This window comes from Chelonoidis abingdonii, chromosome 5 (assembly GCF_003597395.2).
Source record: "Chelonoidis abingdonii isolate Lonesome George chromosome 5, CheloAbing_2.0, whole genome shotgun sequence".
NCBI classification, from domain to species: Eukaryota; Metazoa; Chordata; order Testudines; family Testudinidae; genus Chelonoidis; species Chelonoidis abingdonii.
The window spans coordinates 28,173,655-28,200,707 of NC_133773.1; the positions used below are offsets into that span (position 1 = coordinate 28,173,655).

At 40.1% G+C, this 27,053-nt stretch overlaps 1 protein-coding gene across 5 annotated transcripts in view; it reads right to left on the minus strand.

Annotated features, from left to right (window-relative positions):
- Positions 1-27,053, minus strand: part of STPG2 (sperm tail PG-rich repeat containing 2) — a 436,725-nt gene that overhangs the window by 272,287 nt on the left and 137,385 nt on the right. For all 5 annotated transcript variants that reach the window (XM_075066165.1, XM_075066166.1, XM_075066168.1 and 2 more), the window contains one exon: positions 8,573-8,738. In XM_075066165.1, coding sequence (XP_074922266.1) covers positions 8,573-8,738 — 166 coding nt within the window. The remainder of the gene's footprint in view (positions 1-8,572; positions 8,739-27,053) is intronic.

The following is a 27,053-nucleotide window of genomic DNA, read 5'->3' on the forward strand; positions in this document are numbered from 1 at the left end:
TCTGTCCAGAGCGGTCACAGTGGTGCACTGTGGGATACCACCTGGAGGCCAATACCGTTGATTTGCAGCCACACTAACCCTAATCTGATATGGTAATACCGATTTTAGCGCTACTCCTCTCGTTGGGGAGGAGTACAGAAACCGATTTTAAGAGCCCTTTATATAGATATAAAGTGCCTTGTAGTGTGGACAGGTGCGCAGTTAAATAGGTTTAACACTGCTAAAATCGGTTTAAACGTGTAGTGTAGACCAGGCCTGGGACTGCAGCCAAAGAAAAACATAGGCTATAGTGGAGGAGTCTGTCTTACATTTGGGGTCTTTCGTTATTCTTCACCTCTATTTCCCTGGTAGATGGCTTTATAATGCTTGTAGTCTGGAATGTTCCTCAGGATGAGAGAAAAGAGGGATTAATCACACACAGTCTTACATACCGTGTTTTCTGATATCTATTTACAAAGACTATCAGGTTAGTAAAATGTTGCCAATCTTCATCATGTCCCTTTAAGTTCAACATGGCGTGGAGGGGGAAACTACATGGCATTCTTTTATTGTATCACATATTGTACTACATTAAACCTACTTTCCTCTGGTCCTCCTCATTTATATGCTTCAGGAATATCCAATTACAAATGAGAAGAAAGCTAACAAAAAGAGCACTCATTTAATGCACATTTTCACACACCTTCCCTCTAGTGATTCCAGCATTGTTTTTACATCTCACTGCTACCACGGGCTACTTTTTGAAGTTCCATTTCTTTGTAATGTATCAATTTAATTTTTGATCAGCGTGCTTTGAAAGCAAATATTACAGGCCAAGAGTAACCTTTACAAGTAGCTTCACAGACACCCTGTAACCTAAAATTTTATATATTATGCTACACAGAGAATAAAATACTAGAGCTGGTCAAAATGTACTCAATTAATGTTCACATTTTTCATCCAAAATATATTCAATGAATACTACTTCAGTTCTACTTCTGATCAATTATTATACAAGACTACACGAAACAAAATCCCCCTCAAAACAGCAGATAAATAGAAAATGCACATTATCCCTGTCTAAATTTAGTCCAGACAGAATTACTAAAAGTCTCAACCTGAAAAGGTAACAATATCCAAACAGAAAAGAACTAGTTCTACAATCACTTAGGGTATGTCTACACTACGGGATTACTCCGATTTTACATAAACCAGTTTTGTAAAACAGATTGTATAAAGTTGAGTGCACGCGGCCACACTAAGCACATTAATTCGGTGGTGTGCGCCAATGGTCCGAGGCTAGCGTCGATTTCTGGAGCTTTGCACTGTGGGTAGCTACCCCATAGCTATCCCATAGTTCCCGCAGTTCTCCTTCCGCCTATGGAATTCTAGGTTGAGATCCCAAGCATGATGGCTGCAAAAACGTTTCGCGGGTGATCTGGGTAAATGTCGTCGTCACTCATTCCTTCCTCCGTGAAAGCAACAGCAGACAATCATTTTTGCGTCCCCTTTCCCGATTGCCCTGGGAGATACCATAGCACGGCAACCATGTGAGCCGTTCAGCTTTTTTTTTACTGTCACCGTATTCGTACTGGATGTTGCTAACAGACGCAGTACTGAGCGCTACACAGAAGCATTCATTTGCCTTCAAGATAGCAAGAAGTTATCATTTTCTGTACTGTCTGCCAATTTACATGGCTGGCAATCAGATACGGCTTATCAGTCATTCTGTTACGATCTGCTGCTGTCATGGGTGCCCCCTGGCTGAGGTCAGCCGGGGGTGCAAGACAAAAATGGAATGACCCCCAGGTCATTCCCTCCTTAGTGTATCTAAAAATAGAGTCGAGTCTGCCTAGATATGGGGCAAGTGTACTAGAGAACCAGTGTATCAGAGAACGGGAAAGCACAGCTGCTCTGTGTCAGATCCTGCAGAAACAATGAGCTACATGCCATTCTAGAGGGTGCCCCTGCAACAACCCCACCCGTTGCTTCCCTGCTCCCCCAACTCTCTTGGGCTACAGTTGCAGTGTCCCCCCATTTGTGTGATGAAGTAATAAAGAATGCAGGAATAAGAAACACTGACTTGTTAGTGAGATAAAATGAGGGGGAGGCAGCCTCCGGTTGCTCTGATAGTCCAGGTAGGACATTAACTGGTGTGGGGAAGAGGAACCCAGCATCCTGCTGCTATGATAGTCCAGGCAGTACAGAATCTTTTCTTTACACATGAAAGGGAGGGAGCTGATGGAGCTCAGATCCCAGTTGCTATGATGAAGACTGTTACCAGCCATTCTGTACCATCTACTGGGAATGACCGGGAGTCATTCCTATTTTTACCCAGGCACCCCCAGCTGACCTCACCTGAGGCCAGCCAGGAGCACTCACGGGATGATGACGAGGACGGCTACTAGTCCTACTGCACTGTACCGTCTGCCACTGGGGAGGGGAGGGGAGAGGATACTGCTGTTCACTGCTGCAGCATCGTGTCTACCAGCAGCATTCAGTAGACATAGGGTGACATTGAAAAAAGTCAAGAAATGATTTTTTTCCCTTTTCTTTCACGGGGGCGGGGGGGAAGGGGGTAAATTAACGAGCTATATCCTGAACCACCCCGGACAATGAGTTTGACCCTACAGGCATTGGGAGCTCAGCCAAGAATGCCAATACTTTTCGGAGACTGCTGGGGACTGTGGAATAACTGGTGTCCTCAGTAACCCCTCCCTCCCTCCAGAAGCGTCCATTTGATTCTTTGGCTTTCCGTTACGCTTGTCACGCAGCACCGTGCTGCGGACTCTGTATCATAGCCTGGAGATTTTTTTCAAATGCTTTGGCATTTTGTCTTCTGTAACGGAGCTCTGATAGAACAGATTTGTCTCCCCATACAGTGGTCAGATCCAGTATCGCCCACACGGTCCATGCTGGAGCTCTTTTTGGATTTGGGACTGCATCGCCACCTGTGCTGATCAGAGCTCCGTGCTGGGCAAACAGGAAATGAAATTCAAAAGTTCATGAGGCTTTTCCTGTCTAGCTGGCCACTGCATCCGAGTTCAGGTTGCTGTTCAGAGTGGTCATAATGGTGCACTGTGGGATATCGCCCAGAGGCCAATACCATCGATTTGCAGCCACACTAACCCTAATCCGATATGGTAATACCGATTTCAGCGCTACTCCTCTCATCGGGGAGGAGCACAGAAACCAGTTTAAAGAGCCCTTTATATTGATATAAAGGGCCTCGTTGTGTGGATGGGTGCAGCATTAAATCAGTTTAACGGTGCTAAAATCCGTTTAAACACGTAGTGTAGACCAGGCCTTAGAAACAGCACTATGTATGACAGAGATTCAAGCAGAAGTCTATAAACATGCTGTGGTTTCTCATCAGCTCTCATCATTTCTGGATCCTAGTAAACCAAATCAAAGCAAGTGTTAACTTAAAAAAAATTACCATGACAACTCCAAAGTAATCAGCTGCTCTTTCTTTCTTCTCTAATTGCTGTGAGAGAGCTCTAATATAACCTCTTTTTCCAGGAAGAAAATGGTTGCTTTTGAACATGACAGAATGCTTTTCCTCCTTATTGTTAACCTGACTGAACAGCACTATAAGCCAAAGTTCAACACATTGGTGTTTATCATGTTATCTGTTGCGATTTGCATTTACAAATGCTGTTGAACAGCCAAACTCCCTTTTCAGAATCAGAAAGACCAACTGATATTTGGTAGAGTGGACCAATTAAAAATTGCTTCCATCTTGGTCTAATTATTCCATTCTCCCATGTATGCCCTAAGTTTGCAGCCTAAGGTGTTTCTAACTTGCATTTTTCAGCTTTTATAGTCAGGTCTTCATGTAGATTGCGTCCTTTATGAATCATAAGTGGTTGCCCCAGTTTGGCTTTCCAAGCTCTGGGAGTAGGGCAGCACCAGTGGTAATCTCAGGATTGGTTTTCTCAGGTTTAACAGCAGTAAGCAAAAGTGAATTCACTCAGTCTCTCCAGCACTTTGCTTACCATTCCCTGGAAAGTTGTACCTACATTGAGTGTGCAAAAGGATAGTTTAGGGATCTCAAACAACCTAGAAGGGTACTGAAGTGTGACACCACCAGTCAAAGATATTTGCTCATAACCTTTCTTCAAAACAATCCTAGAAACCAACTAGGCGAGTACTAACCTGTCTAATAATTACCTGGTCTGGGTTCAACCTGCAGTATTTATAGAAACATGTGGGACAAGTCTTTTAAGCTATAAATACTATTAGAAATCCAGAACTTTCTGAAAGCCTGTTTACACATATCCATTTCATGTTATCTATTTCCCTCTTAGTCACCTGATCTATCATCTTGCCAGATCCAAAGGTCACTCTCTCCAATGGGATCTATGCCCATCCCATTCTTGGCCAAACCTACAGGCTCCGTGTGAATCAGTGTATGTGTACAGCTGGGTGTACTATGATACTGAGACATGCTACAGAAAGAAGTTTTTGAGACTGAGTGACAGGTACTAGAAAGCATTTCTTAGCCAGGAGAGGAAGATAGGATACATGTCTGGGAACAGACGGAAGCAAATACCAGAGGTGTGTCTGGGTTTCAGAGTGGGGAAAGGTATAAAATCATACTGGGAATGCTGTACTTCAGAGATGCAGAAGAAAGGAGAGACGCAATGCCAGCTGGTTGGGGAAGGATGGAGTAGTATCAATTTTTAATGGCATCCCTCTTTTCTTGTGTGTGAGTGAACATCCTAGTATTTAATTGCTTTTCTGAATGTAGCTTCACATTAATTAAAACATTTTTTCCCTAGAACAGACATGGCCGATGGAAGGGAACAGAAAACCCAAAAGGAGTTTCAGTATGTTCAGCAGTTTCATGACAGAGTACCATCTAATGAGCCCCACACTCAGTCAAGGTCTCTCCTAGTGCAGAAATTCAGAAGTATACCATGAAACTAACACTTGGGAAGGCCTAATATCTTCCAAAGTCCCTGGTCAGCACCATCCCTGGATTCTAAAAAACTCAACAAAATATGAAGGCTCATTTGTCAGCTATATTAGTTAACATTTCTCCCCATTATCAATGCAGGTACAAAGACCACTGGAGTTTCATATCCTTCCTAGCAATGTTGTTGCTTACAAGTACTGTAAGTAATGTTTCACGATCAGCTCAGGAAACACACAAGTTACATACAATTTTTGCATCTTTAGTAATGCACTTTTGTAAAAAATCTGTCTATAGCCTTTTTATTTCCTTTATCAGCTTGAAAAAGTAGTAATTACCTGACTACATGTTCTAGCAATTTTTTACCTTCTTTTCCAGTTTCTTTACATTCTGAAAAAATACTTCCTTTTTCAGGATATGACCTTCACCTTTTTTTTTTTTTTTTTTTTTTCAATAAAAAGACAAAGCAGTCATCAACCTCATTTATCACCAACTTTGTATTCATGTCACTAAAAGGCACCAGTGATAACTTGGTCAGGCTGTTTGCTTCTGTTGTATACAGTCGGTGACCTACAAACATACCAACTAGTCAAACAAGCTTTAGAAATATATACTGAATGCCCAAGTAAACAATATAAGAAGGCAATGAAGTAAATTTGTAATTCAGAACTACTTTCCCCCTTTTGCAGGTATGTTGACATCCAGATTTGTCATAGTCCCGTTGCTCCTGTTGGCATGAGGGCCCAACATTCAGTCTGCTGGTGACATCAAACCCACCTCTGACTGAATTCTCCTAGAGGCTTAAGAGTTTGCCTGTAAGCTCCTATATTTTCTCCTGTTTCTTTTACCCTCTCTTCCTCATCTACCCCTCTCTCCCGCAAAAACAAGGAAAATGGGCTAGCTACTTTAATTTTACCCTGATTATTGACGCATACTACATGTAATTTTAAAGTTGTTGGTACTTACTTTCACAACGTTATATACAGAAACTGCCAGTAACTGCCATGGCTGAATATCTAAAACTACATAGCAAATTATTTTTGCTAAGCCAAATGCAGCAATTACTAGCGCTACCTGTTAAGGGAAAAAGCACAAGTACAAATCATTACTGTTAATCCACAAACCAAATAATGGTATTATGGGAGAAAGTAGCAATTTTCTACGATTTTGACACTTTCCATTTAAAAAAGGTTAGCAGATTGAAACTTAGAGACTGAAAATCCTCTATATAGCCATCAAATAAATATATCATGGATAATGTCAGTGCAAGCTCTCTCGTATTACTCCATCATGGTGCCTCAAACAGGTTCATTAATTCTGTCTCCAAGCAATCCTTGGCTCTCTGTTGAGACTACCACCAAAGGTGCTGTTTATTGACAATTCTTGTGATGGTTTTGTGATGTGGATTCCTGCTCACTGGGAAATGTCTGGCCTTGGACAGTCAGTTCATTTCACACAGATGAATACAACTTTCAATTTATTACCAATTTGGGCTTGATTTGCAGAAGCAACCTGAAGGTGAAAGTCTCTATAAACTCATTATCAATACCATTATAAACTTATGATTTAATACTGGAATTTTTATTGAAACATTAATTTCAAAATTTGTCAGAACAACTTGAAAAACTCTAGAAAGAGGTTTCAAAATAACAGTTAATGTAGGCAACAAAATAAAGTGGATCCTCATGTCAGCACTATGGCTAACATTCTTGAAAGACCGGGACCTCATTGAATTTTGCCTCTAGGTTTTGTAGTTTATTGGATAGCCTGTATTTGTCTGACTTTGTTTTTTAATAAACCTTTAATATAAACTGTTTCTATCCCAAGGTTATTATTTTGAGATTCCAGAACAAACACAGACTTTCTGGCTGTTTACTGACAATACATTTCTAGGACACCTTTAAAGAATTTCTCACTATTTATTCTACTTTTCTTTCATGTTTTGAAACTGTATTTGATACCTCAAACTTCCTTAAAACACACAGACTCTTTGAATTATAGTTCTGTTTTCTCACAGTTTGTGAGGTAAGGTATCACATGTCAAACAGAAACCTGGTGACCAGAATACAATGGCCAGCAACAGTGTGACAATTTGCAACACACCAACTTAATGGCTGGGAAACCTGATTGTATCTGCAAGGATAAAAGGAAAGTGTACATAGGGACAGGCCCCTCCCTCCCCTGAGTGCCCTATCGCCCAACCAGAGAGATGTGAGGTGATTAGCTCTTGCTCCCAAATCATTTATTTAAAGCCCAGCCGAGGGTTTCTCAGGCCTCTTGCACCAACCATGGAGACACAATTATGATAGGATCTAGGAATAGTATTTAGGAATTTAATATTAGGAATTTGTATGAATGTTAGTTTGTCGCAACTTGCAGCTAGGGTTCAGTGTGAATATAAGGCCAAAAAGACAACAAACAGAAAACAAGAGACATGAGATTTCACCGGTAAACCCTAGGTCTATAGGAAAAGTCCTGAAGTCCTTGCAGACTGGGGCCCCTCTTTGGTATCTTCTGACCTTTCCGCAGGGGAAGTCAAGAGAATTTAGCCAAGCAAGCTGTACCCTTGGGTTAGGCAGTGGAGAGCTACCCTGAGTTATGGGCTATATGAGAGATGCCCAGTAAACCCCACACTGAATTCACGTAAATGCCTGGTTTGGGAAGACAGGCAGATAGTGACTCTCTTCAATTTTAAAAAAAGATGCAGCCCGCTGCTTAAAATCCAGCCCTGTCTGTCCTCATTAATTTGTGTCCCCTGATCTACGATTCATTATATAATAAGGCAGAGATGGATTTACAAGCACTTTTGCAATGATTTCTGAGACTCAAATTACAAAGAATTTTTTTCACTGCAAGTTATTCACTGGAAGTTGAGAATATATTTCTATTTTCCTAAGTAACTTTATTTTAATGAGCAAATATGTAGCATTCTCATACCCAATCAGTAGTAAGTCAACAGTTTGAAAAGCAAATCAAACCTGACTCATATGCCGTAAACAAGGTCTATATTTTTAAATAGAAACAAATGTCTTTATATTAACAAGGTTCAAAGTCACCATGCAGAATGAAATATAAAGTAGGCATATGATTTGCCCACTTATCAATTTGATCGGTTTTCTTAAAAAGTAACACTCTGCTTTCTTCCCTAAACCTGAAGAAGAGCTCTGTATAGCTCAAAAGCTTGTACCTTCCACCAACAGAAGTTTGTCCAATAAAAGATATTCCCTCACTTACCTTGTCTCTCTCATATCTTGGAAAAATCATAACTACAGCAACACCACAAACAATTTTTTCTTAAAATGCAGTGATATTAGTTATTTCATTCCTTAAACAATTTCTATTTGACCAGCAAAATTAGTCACCAGATAGCCTCAGATTAATCCCCTCAGGGATGAAGAAGTGGCTTAATTCAATAAAGTATTTTTAACAGGTGTTGATTCTTTGCTTTCTATTTTACTCACCAGTCGCTAAATTGGAGGATTGGCATTAAGGCTCAGATTTGCATCCCATGGGACACGGGAGTCTGACTTCCCTAGGCTCCTTTGAAAACCCCAATCTAAAATCACTTGTCTCAAATGACTTAACACTAACATTTTGGAATGGTTCTCAAGAAAGAGAATAATATTTTAGCTGTTTTAGTTACAGTTTTATTAGGAAAGAAAGTAATAAACTTACCTGGTACATCTTTGTCAGTATTGTGTATATTTTTTCTAGGTGTTGCACTGAGAAAAGAGGTCTGCTTTCTTTTAGCCAGTGTGCTTCTGGGAGGCATATAGTGGCTTTTACTATGTGATTTCTCAAATGATTTTTGAACCTCATAGGAGCCTGGTGGTGGAATTTCCTATAGTATTAAAGAAAATAAGAAAAGCGTCAACTGAAATAACCTAGAATTCAGTCAGTATGGTAAGCCATTACAACACCTCCGTACCACAAATTGCAGGAAAGAACCAAGTACTTAATTTAAAAAAACAAACCTACATTGTTTATCTTATGTCTGCTACAGATAGATTTCAATATCATTATAATACTAGTTTTATTGCAACACTAGGCCTTTAGTTTAATAAAAGGAATAATTTATTATGGGAGGAAAGCCAAAGCTTTATCAATCACACAAGTACAGAACAGGCATAAAATTGTTACAATTATTTATTAAATTCTCCCAGTTGCCTGGAAGTCTGTTAAGACACTGAGGTTCCACTACAGAGTCTACTAGAAAACTGTGCAGCACTTTGAGCTCAGGAAAGGAATAGCCAGTGTCCTTTCAGAACTAGAGCTGGGCGAATTCCCCTCTCCCACCAAATATTAAATTGTATGTAACTAATTAAATAGTCATTGGATCAGGAACTTGGAGCTGAGTCTCCCATATTGCAGAAGAATACCCTAGGGTAATCAGGAGTGGGTCTCTCTCAGTTTCTCCTGTTGAAGCTGTTCCACACTGGGCCAGAGACAGCTATTGAGAATGATGCTATAGCCTGGTGGTTAGGGCACTCATCTAGGTAGTGGGAGACAAGTTTATGTCCTTACACCAATTATTAATTATTTTTTTTTATACACAGTGGAACAGATTCCACAGGAGAGACTGAGATACTTACACCAGGATAGCGCAGTGGTTAGGATGCTCCCTTAAAATGTGGGAGACCCAAATTAAAAGAATTGAACTTGGATCATAACTAGAGTAAACAGACAGACCAAACATCAGGATTCAATATGGAAATCCTGTAATATGGGAAACAGAGTGCTCATTCAAATGACCACTCCTCCTCCTCTTGAATAGGATTGACATGGGAGAGACTGGTAATCTATGTTCAATGGTACCTGCATCTACAAGCTTCTGGGGTGAAATCCTGGCCACACTGAAAGGAGTGGGAGATTTGCCACTGACTCTGATGGAGTTAGGACTTCACCTCTGAAGTTTATATCGCTAGGGAAGCTATAGGCACAAGCTGCTGCATTAGGTTAAAAATCTCCATTTCCCCAAAAGAACCTTTTTAATAGGCTCAGATGAAAGTGAAACTGAAAAAATATATCATTCAGATGCAGAATTTCCTGTAAATAGATAAACAATGTTTTTTCTAAGATTTCACTGATATATCAGCAACTCTTTAGGAATTCCAAAAAAACACAAAACTTGTATCTTTGATGATTTAATGTTTCTTTTTTTAAAACACATGCATGAATGTGAAGTACCGTAAACCAAGAAGTATTATAAAACAAGAATTGCTATATTTAAGCATGTGAATTCTTCCATTATTTCTACTGAAATTGTGATTTTGCAAGATATATCATTTATTTCTGTTTGTTTCCATTTGCATCTCTCAAAACACTCTAGGCTCAGTACTGAAGTTAAAAAACACAAGCGTTAGTCAATCACATGTCAAAATGCATTGAAAGGCAATTAGTAAATGAGATATATTGTATATATCATAAAATTAAGTTTGTTTTTTATCTACTGGGTAATTTTCAACATCTTACAAATCAGGCACGGTGACTGACAGTGCATCTTTTGCTTGGAAATAATCAAGTATGCAAATTGCACTTTTAAGAATTCAATCTTTTTTGCCTCTGGTAATTTCTTTGCTTTATGTGAATGTTCTCAAATATCACCTTCTATCTATAATTATATCTAACACAATGTGGCAGGCTAAACAAAAAAAGGATCACACTCTTGGTGGGAGGGTTTTTGTTGTTGCTGTTGTTTTTTCTGGTAACAGAACTAATTTCCCAGGACACTGGCTTTCTTTCCCAGTCATTTTCTTAAACTGGCTTGGCCCGGCCCCTCCTCAGACTAAACTAAGTCTTTCTTAAATTATACACAGTTGCACACAAACAAGTGGGTTACTTGCCTGTTCTTCTATGAGAGATCAATGACTCTTACAACTTTCCCCAGTTCTTTCCCCATTCTGTCGGAGAGGAGTTTTTTAAATACCCAGCCTCTGTTCCCAGCAGACTTTGCTAGAGCCAGAGACTATGATCCTGTTTGCCATAGGAACTACAGCTCCCACTCTGCCATGCTCTCCTGGTCTAGTGAGAGAGAGGCTGTCTGGAAACACACAGCACCAGCTTAATTCCTTACCGCTATGAGGTGAGGGAAGATCAAATTCACCCTGCTCATAGGCCCTAAACCATTAGCAGAGTGGGTTTCTCCATAGCTCAAAAAGACCATTCCTTCTGCGTCACAAACTACATCACCAGTCCCTCAAGTAAGTTTTAGGAAACTTTTAAGAGGACAATACTAGCCTATCCAAAACTGTAAAGTGCAGGTACACTCAGTCACCCACATGTTCTGAGCACACATTTTAACATTTAGCTTAATTCAGACATACAACTACTAAAGCCCCCAATTTAAGACATATCTTTAAAATATTAATTATGCAACATCAACCAAGAGAGACAGAAAGGCAGTATACACCCATGCTACTTACATGCTGGAGGTTATCATATTGAGTTCATACTCATTTGAGAGCACTCACCACATGCTAAAATCATGGAATGGGGAAAAAGTGGAAATAACTAGGATGTCCTAAGCCACCCAGCAGCACCACAGAACTCCAACTAAAACAAACCAATTTCTTGTCCAATCTACCACTGCAGTCACCCAGGATTATTGTTCTAGGTGACTTTAATGTCCACGTAGGCAAGGGCTCTTTTAGGTTGCCTTTGGATCTCATGGTCACCATAACAACCATGAATTTATCCCTGGCCCTCATGTATAGCTGGGCACACATCTGTTTTTCATTTCAAGTTGAACTGGGTATTGAGTGTAATTTTTAAATACTCATTGGGATCAGATCATCACTAAATTGAGTTTGAGGTATAGTTTCATCTTTGTTTCCATCCAGATAGAGAACTTATTTCATTAGTTTAATCAGGAAGACCGCAGGATCCAACTGATTTCAGATTTCTCCAGGGGAGAAGACCATGAAGACAGCAACCCAGTCCATTGCTAGTGTGATTGTTAATCAATAATCCTTCTAAGCATCCTATTATTTGTCATCACCTGTCACCATTCATGCATACAAAATCATCTGCAACTGACCAAACATGTGCAGCCAAGTCAAACTGATATTTTTTTTAATTCAGTTCTGTGATGGTGGCAGTGTGGAGATGAAGAAAGTTTTCGCTTCACCCCAGCATTTGCAAAATCACATCCAGCAAAAAACTGTCTCAGGTGATTGGATACCCGGGTAAATCCTGATGGTCTCTTTTCAGAGAGTCAACATTTCTCTTCCACAAGGAATTTTCCACTTACTTCACTTACTTCTTTGGAATCAGGCACAGAAAAGATTTGAATCCACATCTCCTGCATGTGTTAGTCACCAGGCAAAACAGCCATTCTTGTTCTTACTCTCTGTGGCCCAAGGAATACAAAATGGAACTGTATCAAGAGAAGAGATTAAGAGGAGACTAGCCAATAGCCTGGTGGACAGGGCACCCACCTGACAGGGGAGAGAGCAGAGTTCAAGACTCTGCTTTAATGAATAATCAGATATTTATACGAAGTGAAAAGCTTCAACAGGAGAGATTGAGAGCAATGCATCTGAGAACAGCCTACAGTCTGGTGCAGAAGATGATCACCTGGGTTGGGAGAGATCTGAGTTCAAGCCCCTGCTTCAGAGTGGGGATTGAAATCTGGGTGCCACCCAGCCAAGTGCCCTAACCGCTGGGCTAAATGTTATTGTGGGTGGGGTGCACACATGCAAAGTTTTTTGAGCTAGCCCTGAAAAACCTTTTCCCAGCCCAAATTAATTGGTCAATTCACAATTGCAGATCAACTGAGACTGAATTTTTTGGCAAATAAACGTTGTCTGAAAAATGTCACTCCGGTTTAGTCATTAGATCCTTATTCAAGAAGCTATCACTGCACACCAGAAGAAGGGTTCAGAAGTCAAATTTGGCACTGGTGATCATGGTAGTAGATAGAAAGCAGAAAGAAAAGGGAGTTTAAAAGCAGGAGAAACCAAAGGAAAAGAAGAGCATTATGCGTGGGAGAAAACTGTAAATTAAGTCACATTTCTGGTAACTTACAAGCCCAGTATCCAGGGGTAGGGAGGATGGGGAAGAAAAGAGACAGACAGTCTCTCAAGAGAACCTTAGGTGCTGTGCAGATTTTATCTTGCAGTGAGACCAGATTCTGCCACCTTTATATGTTGAATGGCATCTTTGTGAGTAACTCCACTGATTTCAATAAAGCTACCTCTGATGTAAGCTGCTGCTCAACAGGAGAAAGGATATCAGAATATGACACAATGTGTGCAGTGAATGAAGCAAAGGGTCTTGCTACATCCTGCTTCTTTCAAGTAGGATGGAGGGAAATGTACTTGTCCTCTAGTCGACTAAAATGCATATGAGCAAAGATAGCCTGGATAACCCTTCTATTCCAGCAAATGCAACTGCCATGGATGGAAACAAAGAATTCCTTCTGAAAAAAGTTCTTTGATGAGATCACAACTGTGACTGACATACCACGACATCCCCTCCCGCAACTCCACACAGCCTAAAACAGTTTTGAAGACCAAATTATTTTCAGTGACTATCACACTCTCTCTCTCTCTCTCTCACTCACACACACACACACACAGGCTAAAGAACCTTCAGAAGGAAATATCAATAAAACAATATAAAAGTAACAGAGACCAAAACTGGAACAGTTCATCCCTGGTCTCAGTGAGAATTACATAAAGATTTAATTTGGCACTCTTTCTAGAGATCTGTCTAATGAAAGTACATTTAATGTAGATGTGCATTGAGGCACTAGTATGGAAAACTGGCTTTCTAGCAGTAACAATACTAATAAAGATTATTATTTTTCCAGTACATGGTTCTTGACAGTTTGCAGACCAAAGACAATAGTTCTGAATCTTTTGCATCAGTTTAAATCAGGTATAATTCCACACAAATCAGTAGATTTACGCCACTCTAAAACCAGTATAACTGAGATCAGATTCATATTTATTGTCTCTGCCCCCAAGAGTTTACAAACAAAGTTACAATATAACATGACGACGGCGGAAAAAACCCACGGGGATAGAAGGTACAAGTGGGAAGGAAGGAAATGGACCAAAACACTCAACATTCCCCAAATGTCAAATCTTTAATGTTACTGGGTTTTCTTAAGTTATTAACAAAACTTGACAGATTAAAACTATTAAAAATCAAACCTTTCTGCCATACTGAGGACCTTTAACTAAATAACATTATATTCAGAGATTAAGATTTACTAATAGCAAGAAATTCATTTTCACCTTCCTGATATTGCTTTCAGAGAGCTCCATTGTAGGACACTATTTAGCTGTAAACTCTTTGAGAAGGTGAGCTGAACAGCTCTGAGGCATTACTCTCCCAAAACCAGCATCAGCTCCTGATGCCAAGTAGAGAGAACATGAACTGTGAAGGTGTATAACAAACTCCACATAGCATCTCTACGTATTTCAGATATGGGCACATTGCAGATGTATGTCATTAAAGTTGGCAGAGGATACCAAGCCAGTCCAGCTCTGCAGATGCATGAACATTAACCAGTTCATAAAAAGACTGGTTCATAGTATTATACACTGAAGACAGCCTTTGAGATTAGATGGTTTGACCACAGAATATTCTCCAATGTCATATATTCTGTTCAACTTTCTGAATTTCTTATTTCAGTTTAAGTTGTAGCTAATTTCTTTTTTGACATCCAGTGTGCAAACTCACTTCCCCAGAACGATTATGAGGCTAGCCTTTGGGGAGTATGGAGTGCAACAGGCAAGTGAGGTTGATAAAGCTCAACTCCAATAATATTTTTGTCAGCAATTTGGGATAAGGCCCAGTACCATCTTGCCTTTATGGAATATAATATAAAATGGCTTGGCCATCAAAGTCCGCAACTCCAAGACCCTCTTGCCAAGGTGATGGCCACGAAAAATAAGATCTTTAATACTGAGAGCAAAATCCCAAAGCCCTACCTAAAGTTTAGTTAACTAGCATTCAGGTTCAAAAGATATTTTTTTTTAAAGTATTTTGCTAGGGAACTAAGTAACCCAAAGTTACCAAAGATAGCTTTGAAGACAGCAGGACAGAAAAAAAAATGTAATATAACTGGAGCTGAATAGCAAACCAGTCAAGACCTTACCCTGAACAGATTTTTTAAATAGTTCTATTTGACAGTGTAACATTTCCTGGTATAAGGCTTTCTAGACATCAACAATACTCTGCTTTGATCTCCTCAGGTGTGTATTCTACTACTACACAGTAGCTATGTTCTCAGATTAAAGGGTATGATATCTTGATAAGCTTCCCTGATGCTTTGCTAATATAAGAGATCTTTTCTCCAGATGAGAGTGAATGGATGTTCTTTGGACTGAGCCATAAGCTCTGAGATCCAAGCCTGCCATAACCTTGCAGATGCAACTAAAACTACTCAGTCAGTCTTCCCACATCTTCCTCAGTACTATGCGAAAGAAAAGAAAACAAGGAAAGACATGAAGAAGCCCCTCCTTCAGTGTATAAGAAAGGCATTTGATATACATGGTGGATCTCTACCCAGTTTTCAGCACAATGTTACTTGTTCACATCTGCAGTAAAAAATCCATATACAAATGACACCTCCTGATCCAAGCAAATATCTGGCAAGCCACAGAAAGTCTGAGTGACCAACTTTTCAACTCTGTTTCTCAGCTCTGGACTCACTTTTTCTTTCCTGCCAGGTGCAAAGCACATTTCTGGGAGAATCGGCATCAGTTGCCCTCTGATTTATAAAAGAAGATATGAGAGCCATTCTGAAGGTGCTCAGTTCTAATCAAGTTTACATGGAGTCTTCACTCCCGGGGCTTCCAAAGTTCATAGGCAAAGATTTTCGCTACCACATATTGGATGTGTTTAGGCCTAGCATTATCTGAGGAGCAGGATGAGAGAAGACCATCTCTTCAAGACATTCTCTGGCAGTGTCCACTAAATAAGAGTTTTTGGCCTTCTGAGATAGAAACATTAAGTTAAAGCTGTAAACATTCAGTTTGTATACTAAAATCAATTGCCCATGCAAAAATCACACTGTAATTTTTATAAATGAAATGACAGATGTTGGCTGACATCAGGCCTAAGCCTCATGAATAAAATATCCCCTCCCCCTTGCTATGTCCATTGCTTGGATGAAATTTCAGAACCAGTGCTCTGGTCGGGATGCCAAAGCTCTTGTGGAATCTAAGGTGCCCACTGTGACTAGTAGAACACACACTGGGACCAAGATTTGTTTTAATTTACCCTCAAACAGAGATCTGCAGAGGGAATGAATAGCCCAAAGAATGTTAACCAAACCCTGTAACATTTGGCTCATGTGAGCCAGTCATTACAGGTTCACTTGTAAGACTTGATGATATAGATGAGCTGCATCCACTTTCAAAGTGTTTGATGAATATCTTAGAAACTGCCCACTAGCCCAAAGAGCAATAGCGTAAACTGTTAGTGGTCACCCACCATGAGCCAGAGATACTTACTATGCTTTGTCTTATGGAGATGTGCAAATAATCATCTCAAAGGTTCAGGGCCTTGAAACACTCCTGAGATTCTAAAGCATGAGTTATACTTTTCAGTTAAACCATCAGAATTTTATTTTCAATTTTCAGTTTTCAATTTTCAGTTCCAGAGCAGGGCATAGATCATAGCTGTAGGAATGAGTAAATGTGAGGGCTAAAACTCTTTCCACTTGTTAAGCTCTGATACCAGCTCTATGACCCCATTATCTGCAGTACCAATACCTCTTCTGGCAACAGTTTCTCATGAGGGGGCTCTTTGGCAATGAGCTTTGGGATGGCTTTGAAATGGAGCAAGTACCCCTGTTGATGAGCTCCAAGGCTCAGTGGTCTCAAGAAATGACTTGCCAGTCCTGCAAAAGTGAGGATAAATGGTCCTCATAAAGGGTGTATCAGAAAAGCAAGAAGAATAAGGATGTGGGTACTCCAAGACTGGCTTTAAGTCCTTTGGGACTTGGGTGAGCAGTGATGCCAGGTGGCTCAGGCAAACCCCGCATGGTGTCCCATTTTATTTTTGGGAAATATGATCACTCTATGCATAGATCACTTTTAAAATGGGATGTAGTCTCCTAAATCACTTAGCTATTTTTAACAAATTTACCCCTTGCCACAGTCCATATGAACAAGGGGATAGAGTTAAGATTTTATTTTCCTTTTTTCAAACTGAAATAACACTAACCATTAAAATAGTAAAAATAGAACATGATCATATAATTACAGACTGTATCATAATCTATATACACAAGGGAGCTGAAGCATATGTACAGACCCAGTTCTCCCCACAAACCTCAGCTCTTGTGAGATCTCTCTCCCCTTCCTCCCACCCACTGGTTCCTAGTCCTAGTTTCCTTGTCCAGTCATTCCCAGTTCCCCTCTCCCCATTTCCTTGTCCAATTTCAGTGTTCTTCATTGGCCAACTGGCTCCCATTTTCCCCCATCCCCCATTTCACTCATCAGCTCCCAGTCCAAGTCTCTTTGCCCAACCAACCCTAGTTTTCTACTCCTCAACACTCAGTAAAAAAAATTCTCTTTTCCCCTCCCCTCAGTCCCAGTCTCATCAGACTCCTTATCCCAGTCAACACTTTTTCCTCCCCCCAATCTGGCAATTGTCCTCTCTGCATGTTAATCAGTCAGTTTCTACTTCCATACTGCCTGGGCACCTGCAGGGCTATTTCTGAAAGCACAGGAGAGGCAGGTTCTCTGCTTTCAGTTCTGGTGGCTGACCTCTCTCTGGCACACAGCAGCATATTCACAGAAAGTCCATCTTTGCCTCCATAGCCTTAGGCCAGCTAGAGCATGCTCATTCACTCTTTAGGGATGGCATATATGCACTCCTGGCAGACACAGGAACTGTGAGGGAACTGGAGCATTCTTAGTCACTGTGCAGGGATGGAGCATGTGCAGTCTGGTCAGCACAAGGGTCTGTGAGGGGATTATGCAAGCTCAACGAGGACAAAAACTTGGGAGATTTTATCTGCTAAATATCTCAGATGTGTTTTCTGAGCATATTTCAACTTCTCCAAGGCTTATAACTAGTCCAAATTTGGGCAAATTTTCATACAAACAATAAAAGGCAAATCAATGACACAAAGGTCACGTGGGCCATATTTTAAATCCTTGAACAAAGCAAGTGGAGACCTCAAAGAAAAGGTCAACAGAACTTTTTTAACATTACAAAACAACATATGTTTCTCTACCCTTGTTCTTAGAAATGGCAGAACTATTTTGGCCAAAAATTTCCAAAAAATATCATTCTGAGGCAGACACTCAGCCCAAACTGCTCAGTTTGGCAAAGTTACAAGTAACTAAGAAGAGAGTCTTATAACAGAAGTGTCAAGCAACCTTAATAATAGATGGTATTACCAGTTATCTCTATAATAATACTTCACACGTCACCAGTTCTTATATACAAGTACTGTGAAAATTCTACATTAAACTTAACATTTTGTTTTATTTAGAAACTGTTTTTCCCCTTTGATTGTAAGTTCCCTGGAGCAGGACTGTCCCTAAGTATGTGGAAATGGCACAGTAGGTAATGGACACCAACCCAAATAAATATTAATACTAATATTAATAATATATTAAGGCCAGACTTTCAAGACATGCTTAAAATCCAACGTTAAGACATAGAAGGTGAAATTCTGGCCTTCTTTCAATGACTTCAATAGAACTAGGATTTCACTTAGTCTATTTTCCAGCTCCTACAAAAGGAAGCCCCAAACAGGATGCAAATCCGCTATTAATATATCAGATGGCAACATCCAAACCTTGCAAAAAGTGGGAAAGAGTTGGTAGAACAATAATTCTAGTCACACAACTTAATTCCAACCAGGATGACAAGTGCCAACATTAGTATTTTAAGTCTTTTAATATCCCTATATAAAGGGTATTATACAAGTGAAAAGTTTATTATTTGGTTCCGGCACCAGAACTGAGCTGACTGTAATACTTTGTGACAATGGACATAGAACATTCCCCATTCTCTTCTCTTGGCATAATAAATACAGCTGATCTAACAAACTTCAGCATGACAAGATGAAACATCCCTAATCCCTATCCCCCTCACCGTATGTATGCTGCTTCTGAACCATCTGCAAACATGCCACATGACACAGGGTTAAGAAAAAAAAATCAAAGTACATAACAGTTAAAAAGACCTTTTTCTCTTTTCACTGTTCTCTTTTGATCTCATGTCCATGTTTCTATGTTTTATTCTTATTTATGCTAAATATGTAGTGCTGCTCACACTCGACAAGTCCAATTGCAGGCCATGATTTTTTTTTTTTTTAAATAATTTCTTTGTGTACCAAGCACCTTACATTTAATTATTTTATATCCTTGGCAAAGTGAGTATCTGATCATGTCTCAGCTATTTTGATGGTAGTTAAATGACTTGAATACTTCAAGCCAACCTCTAATTTCTAGATAAACTACCTCTCTCATGATATGCAATTTCTATTCAAGGAAAAAGATTCTTCAGGACAAGAACTTTAAAAATCTAATCATAGTCTTTGTCATTTTCAAAGTCAGTTTCAAATATCCAAATGCATAGGGACTGACATGTAATTGTAACTCAATTTTATTCAGAATATAATGTAATTTTACTAATATCTATATTAGACATAAAAAGATGAGGTGTCTTATAAAGGACTCTATCATTCATTAATACTATTGAGGAACTGTCATGCTAAAAGTTATTTCTAACTTTCTTCATGTATTTTATAGGATTAAACTAAATTGTATTCTGCATTATTTATAGCCTAATTTTTAAATGTCTCTATCATAGTCATTGTGAATCTACAGCTTAATATATCAGAGGAAAATATTAAATTTCTGGATACACTATTCTGGCCTAAGAATATTGTTAATTCCATCAAATCTGCAGATTCCATCCAACAATGGCTACTTAGTATAGCTGTGATATTTTTTAATATTTTGAAAAGCAAATACCTTTGTATCCTGCAAAAAAAGTCATACCTTAAAGATAGAGGACCCAATTCTACACTCAGTTGCAGAAGCTTCATTACCATTGAATTCATTTGTGAACACCTCGTAAGTGAATGCAGAATTTAGCTCAGTGTGTGTGTGTGTGTGTGTGTTAGAATTACTTGAGCTTTCTAATTACAAATGGGAACACCCTCTGTGCCCTTTTCTTGGAGTGCGGGAGTGAAAGTCTGTGAAAAACAGGCAGTCTGGAAATATGTACACCTGGCAGACTAACGACCCAAAAACCACAACACCACATCCTATTTTTGGCAAACCTTGCAACCTTTGCTTTTGCTCCATTTGATCAGCTACATGATACTTTGATTGACATGTTTTTGTAATTTGGGGGTTATAAAAGGGAATTGGGACTTTGTGGACACATCAAGATCTCCAGCCGCAGATGAACAGCTGGCCACTGAAACGCCATGGCTGAAATCACCCAAAGACCACTCCAAACTCCTGAGGGGTAAGCCTAAAGGGTATTTTGCAGTTTGGGGTGCGTGCTTGAGACTAGATAAAGCAGTGACTAAGTGGAGACATTCTGTTGGGAGTGCAGGGAATTAAAAAGTACTGGCTTTAAGTGAAAGCACATGGTTTTGATTTATTTGTGTCAGCCACATAGCAGATAGAAGTGCTACATCTCCCTTGGTTTGTCCTGGGATACGTCTAACACTACAGGATTATTCCAATTTTATAAAACAGATTGCATAAAGTCGAGTGCATGCGGCCACACTAAGCACATTAATTCGGCGGTGTGCGTCCATGGTCCGAGGCTAGCGTCGATTTCTGCAGTGTTGCACTGTGGGTAGCTATTCCATAGCTATCTCATAGTTCCCGAAGTCTCCCCCGCCCCTTAGAATTCTGGGTTGAGAGCCCAGTGGCTCACGAGGCAAAAATCATTGTCACAGGTGATTCTGGGTAAATGTCGTCAGTCATTCTTTCCTCTGGGAAAGCAACGGCAGACAATCATTTTGCACTCTTTCCGGATTGCCTTGAGCATGCCAATAGGCACAGCGTACATGGAGCCCGTTCAGCTTTTTTTTTTTTTTCCCCCACATCACATATGTGTACTGGATGCCGTGGACAGAGGCGATTCCAGCCGCTACACAGTAGCATTCATTTGCTTTTGCATGACAGCAGAGACAGTTGTCAGTTCGTTCTGTACTGCTGCTCGCGGTAAATTAGCAATGGAGATGGTTATCTGTCCTCTACTGTTGCTGCTATCATTGGGTACCCTGGTTGAGTCGGCCGGGCGATAGGCAAAGACTGGATGATCCCCGAGTCAACCCTCTTTATGTTCTAAAATAGTGTCAGTCCTGCCTAGATATGGCGCAGAGTGATAGAGAACAGTGATCAGAGACACAGCTGCTCCATGTCAGATCCCGCAGAAATGATGAGCTACATGCCATTCCCGGGGGTTCTGTACACATGAAAGGAAGGGGCTGATTGAAGCTCAGCCCCTAGTTCTATGATGAAGACAGTTACAGCCGTTATCTGTCCATCTACTGAATGACCGGAGAATCATTCCTATTTTTTACCAGAGGCACTGCCCCTGGCCGCCTCATCTCAGGCCACCAGGGGTATTCAGCAGTTATCAAGCATTGGAGCTAGAGACGGGTTGATAAGGACCGTTACCAGTCCTACTGCACCATCTGCCATGGGGAGGGAGAGGAGGAATTGACTTTCCTGCTGCAGCACGGCGTACCGCAGCATTCAGTAGACAGCTAGTGTGATTGAAAGAGTAAGAAATGATTTCTTTCCTTCTTCACGTGGTGGGCAGGGGAGTAATGAGGAGGCTATTCCTAACACGAGCCGGACAATTGTTTTGAACCTAATAGACAGGCATTGCGAGTTAGCCAAGACCAAGAATGCAAATACTATTATCGGAGACGTCTATCGGACCCTGATTGGTAGACTGGGAGATCCTCAAGTACCCGTCCCCTCCATAAGCGTCATATGTCTCTGGCTTCTGTTTTTTTACGCTTTGTCATGCAGCACTGTGTAGCCTGGAGATTTTTTTTGTTTCAAAATTATTTTTGGCATTATCTCTGTATATGGCAGCTTAGATAGACAGATTGTTTCCCCAAAACACGACAAATCAGATTTCTGTGTACATGCGAAGCTCTTTTGAGATTTAGGGAACTGCTGGCACCCGTGACGATCAGAGCCCATGCGGGATAAACAGGAAATGAAAATCTAAATTTCGCTGGCTTTTCCTGTTTACCTGGCCACAGCATCCGAGTTCAGATTGCTGTCCAGAGCGGTCACAGTGGTGTACTGTGGGATACCACCCGGAGGCCAATACCGTCGATTTGCGGCCACACTAACCCTAATCCAATATGGTAATACCAATTTTAGCGCTAATCCTCTCGTTGCGGAGGAGTACAGAAACCGATTTAAAGAGCCCTTTATATTGATATAAAGGGCCTTGTAGTGTGGACGGGTACAGCGTTAAATCGGTTAACCCTGCTAAAATCGGTTTAAACGAGTAGTGTAGACCAGGCCCTGATAGCGACTCGCAAAAAGTAACGTTATCAAGAGCTTCAGGTTCACTGTAACCCAGGTACCAAGAGCTTTGGGTTCACTGGAACCTCATGTAACAGTTCTTGTTATGCCTTTCTCCACTAGATTAAAGACCCCTTTACTATCTGGTATTTTCTTTCCCTGTGAAAGTACTCACACCCTGTAATCAAGTTGCCTCTAAATCTTCTTGTTGATAAGCTAAACAGACTGACCTGTTGAAGTCTCTCATTGTAAAGCATTTTCTCCAACTCTCAAATTACTTTTCTGGCTCTTTTCTGCACCCTCTCCAGCTTCTCAATTATTTTTTTTTAACTATAGACACCAAAACTGTACTCAGTCTTCTGGTATCAGTCTCACCAACACCATATACAGTCGTAAATTCACCTCCCTTCTCATACTCCCTACTCCCCTGTTTATACAATTAAGCATTGCATTAGCCCTTTTTGCCACAGCACCACACTAAGAACTCATGGTCAGCTGCTTATTCACTATGACCCCTAGAAATTTTGACTATTTTAAAATAGTCAAACATTTTCCTTGAATGGGCTCAGATTACCATGCAATCCAGACCACTCTGTTTAGCTGCCTTGTCCTCATCATTATTTACATTTCACCCAGCGCTGAGATACTGCACTGTTTTCAGTCCCAGGGAATTTCTTTACTTCCATGTTAATGTTTCAGACCAATTATGCACTTTATGGCAAAGGCCAGGAAACTTGGGGTGGCTTTAGACCTAGTATTCCCAAAGAAAAGAAGAACAGGAAGAATAGTAAAACACCAATATGGCTTCATCAAGAGCTCTATAATTACCTGAAAAATAAAAAAGGGAATACTACAAAAAGTGGAAAAATGGAAGAAATGCTAAGGAGGAGTATAAAAGAATACCAAAAGCATGTAGGGACAAGATCAGAAAAGCTAAGACACAAAATGAGTGACACTTAGCAAGGGACATAAAAGGCAGTAAGAAGAGGTTCTTTATCTATGTTAGGAGCAAGAAAAAGATGACAGAAAATATAGGTCTTCTAGTTAGCAGGGAAGTAGAGCCAATAACAGGTGATATCAAGAAGGATGAATTTTTAATGCCTATTTTGCTTCACTCTTCACTAAAAAGGTTAATGATACTCAACACAATTAATATTAACAATAGAGGAGAAGGAACACAAGCCAAAATAGGGAAAGAACAGTTTAAAGAATATTTCAATGAATTAAAATGTATTCAAGTCAGCAGGGCACGATGAAATTCACCTAGAGTACTTAAGGAACTAGCTGACGCAATCTCCAAACTGTTAGCAAATATCTTCAAGAGGACAGATGACGTCTCAGAAGACTGAAGAAGGGCAAAAATAGCACTTATCTTTAAAGAGGGGAACAATGAGGATCCAGGGAAACATGTCCTTTTTTTTTTAAACCTTTTGCTCTTATATCAGGTTTTCTAAACCTTTTATAATTTTTGTTGCTTTCCTTTGGATGCTCTCAAATTTGTCCACGTCTTTCCTAAAGAAGGACACCCAAAACTGGACACAGTACTTAAGCACCAAGTAAAACTGCACAATTATTTCCCACGTTTTACGCAGAACACTCCTGTTAATACACACTATAATGTTAGCATTTTTCCACAATTGTATCACATTGTTGACTCATAATTAAGTTGTGATCCACTATAACCCATAGATCCTTTTCAATCATACTATTACCTAGCTAGTTATTCCCCATTTTGTAGCTGTGCATTTGATTTTTCCTTCCTAAGTGAAGTACTTTGTACTTGTCTTTATTTAATTTCATCTTATTGGTTTAAGACCATTTCTCCAATTTGTCCCAGTTTGAAATTCTAATCCTGTCCTCCAAAATGCTTGCAACCCCTTTCGGCTTGGTGTCACCTGCAAATTTTGAGTCATACTGTCCACTCCATTATCCAAGTCATTAATGAAAATATTGAATAGTACTGGACTCAGGACTGACCCATGTGGACCCCATGAGATACACCCTCTCAGTTTGACAGTAAACCATTGATAACTACTCTCTGAGTACAATCTTTAATCCAGTTCTGTACCCAACATATAATAATTTAATCTAAACCACATTTCCCTCCATTGCTTATGAGAATGTTGTGTGGGACTGTGTCACAAACTTTACTAAAGTTAAAATATATCACATTTATTGCTTCCCCCATCCACTAGACCGGTAACCATGCCAGAGAAGGAAATTAAGTCGGAATATGTCCTTAATGAATCCATGATGGATATTCCTTATAACAATATTATCCTTGAGATGGTTACAAACTGATTGTTTAATAGTTTGTTCCATTGTCTTTTCAGGAGAAATCTGATAGTCTTCATATTTGTTAAAGGCAGTTATAAAGAGGACCGGGATCAATTGTTCTCCATATCCACTGAAGATAGGACAAGAAGTTATGGGCTTTATCTAGAACAAAGGAGATTTAGCTTAGATATTAGGCAAAAACTAACTATCAGTGTAGTTAAGCCCAGGAATAGGCTCTCAAGGGAGGTTGTGGAATCCCCATCATTGGAGGTTTTTAAGTACAAGTTGGACAAACACCTATCATAGATTGTCTAAGTTTACTTGGTCATACCAAAGCACAGAGGGCTGGACTTGACTCCTGAAGGTCTCTTTCAGCCCTACATATCTATGATTCTATGATTTCACTGTCAATCAAATCTTTACCTTCAAACAACTTTTTGAAAAGATGACTGAATTTAATAAATATGTGCAGCATTCTTTTATAGACTTCCATGAGGCCTTTGGTTCAGTGCACTGACTAAGTTTCTGGGATCTGATGAGGCAACTCTAGGTCCCTAAGAATACAGTGTCATTGATAGAAGAGCTCTACAGTAGAATGAAAAGGTGTATTCAACTCAGTGGCACATACATTAATAAATTCCCTAGGAATTTGGCTAGGCTGTGTTTTGTCGCCATTGTTGTTCAATATCAGCACTGACTGATTAGTAGGTAAGCCTGAGGTATTGGTGGTGTTGAACTAAATATCATTTTGCCTTTGGATCTTGAATATTCTCAGGACATTGTCTGGCCAGGTCTGTTTGGTGAACTGCTGCAGCTAATGGCTGATCTAGTCAGGCATAGATTCATACATTGCAAGAACACAATAATTCCCTTTAAACTAGAACCTATATTTGAAAAAAAAAAACATCCATGAAGTAGTAGGCATTGATCTGGTTATTAATCTGCTAAAATGAACTTCCTGGCCATTACTATCAAGCAGCCTCCAAATTCATATTACAACAAGCTCAGTATTAACCTGTCCAGCAGGTGGCAACTGAGCCAGCCCTCTGTCATGCCAGCTCCAATTAAGGGAGATAAATTGGAGCTGCCTAGAGAAACCTGCACCTGATTGGCGAATGGGAAACAGCTACCAGCCTAATTAGCCTGGGGCTACATACAGGCCCCAAGGAAGGAAGCCAGGAGGGGAGCCATAGAGTGAAAGGAGAGCAGTAGCTCTTCCCTTCTGGGTGCAGAAGCTGAGAAATCCTTAAGTCTGAAAACCCAAGCTGTATATGGTGAGAAGGTGGTGGAAGCACACACTGTAAATAAACTACACAGGTGACTGCTGAGCTCCAAGGGTCTCTGAGTGGTTTGTGAACTCAGCAGAAGCAGGAGCAAGGGGAGCCCTGCTACACTCTGCTTTATGGTACTACTATATCAAGAGATGCTGCTAAATTTCATGCCCTTGTGGGGACATGACATCATATTTGCTTCAAAGAGGCAACTCTACAGAACCACAGTTATACTAATTATATGGTACAGCAGCGAAACATGGGTGCAGAGGAAGGCTGAAGAGTGGCGGACTGATGTTTTCAATTCTCATCATCTTGGACAGCAAGATAACTGGCACGATAAGATCAGAAATGAGGATATTCATAACCAAATCCAGCAATTGCCTCCATCAGCACTGGTTCAGTTTTGGTGGCTGACTTGGTATAGACATGTTATTAGGATGGAAGACCAATTAATTACAAAGTGTATTTATTAAGGGATGCACCTACATAACCAGCAATCAAGTGGTCACCAAATGCTTCAGTGGTCCAGTAAGGTCCCAATGCTGGACATAAGCTGACTATCCAGCCCGATCATCTTAAAAACCTAACTATAGAGATTGATTTGGGTAGCACTTGATGGGCAAGGGGGATACATCCCTTTGGGTTTTGCCATGATTATGATGATGAATTGTTGTTATCCATAAATTTTATCAGCAGAGATTTTATATTTACTTCTAGCTCATAAATGAATATATTGAATAGCATCAGACCAAGTACCAGTCCAAGTGGAACCCCACTACAAACACCCTAATCACTTCCAGGCCAGTGATTAATCCATATTTATCTGCCATAATGAGCTCCAAATGAGAGCTTCTTCACATTAAGTGCAATACCATGGTCTCAAAAAACATCACCCAATGGATTCTCTATTAACAACTACTTTTTTTAAGATGTCAATTAGCCATTTCTTAATTCTTTTAATGTGTGTGAGAGAGATCGGGTGATATCCTGTCCAGAGCAAGAGAGTGCTAAAGACCATACTTGGATTCTCATAGCCATACTCACTGCACCTGTCCTGGATTTGGTCTTAAAATGGCAGAAGTCTGGCAGTTCGGCTCGAGGCTGGCTGGG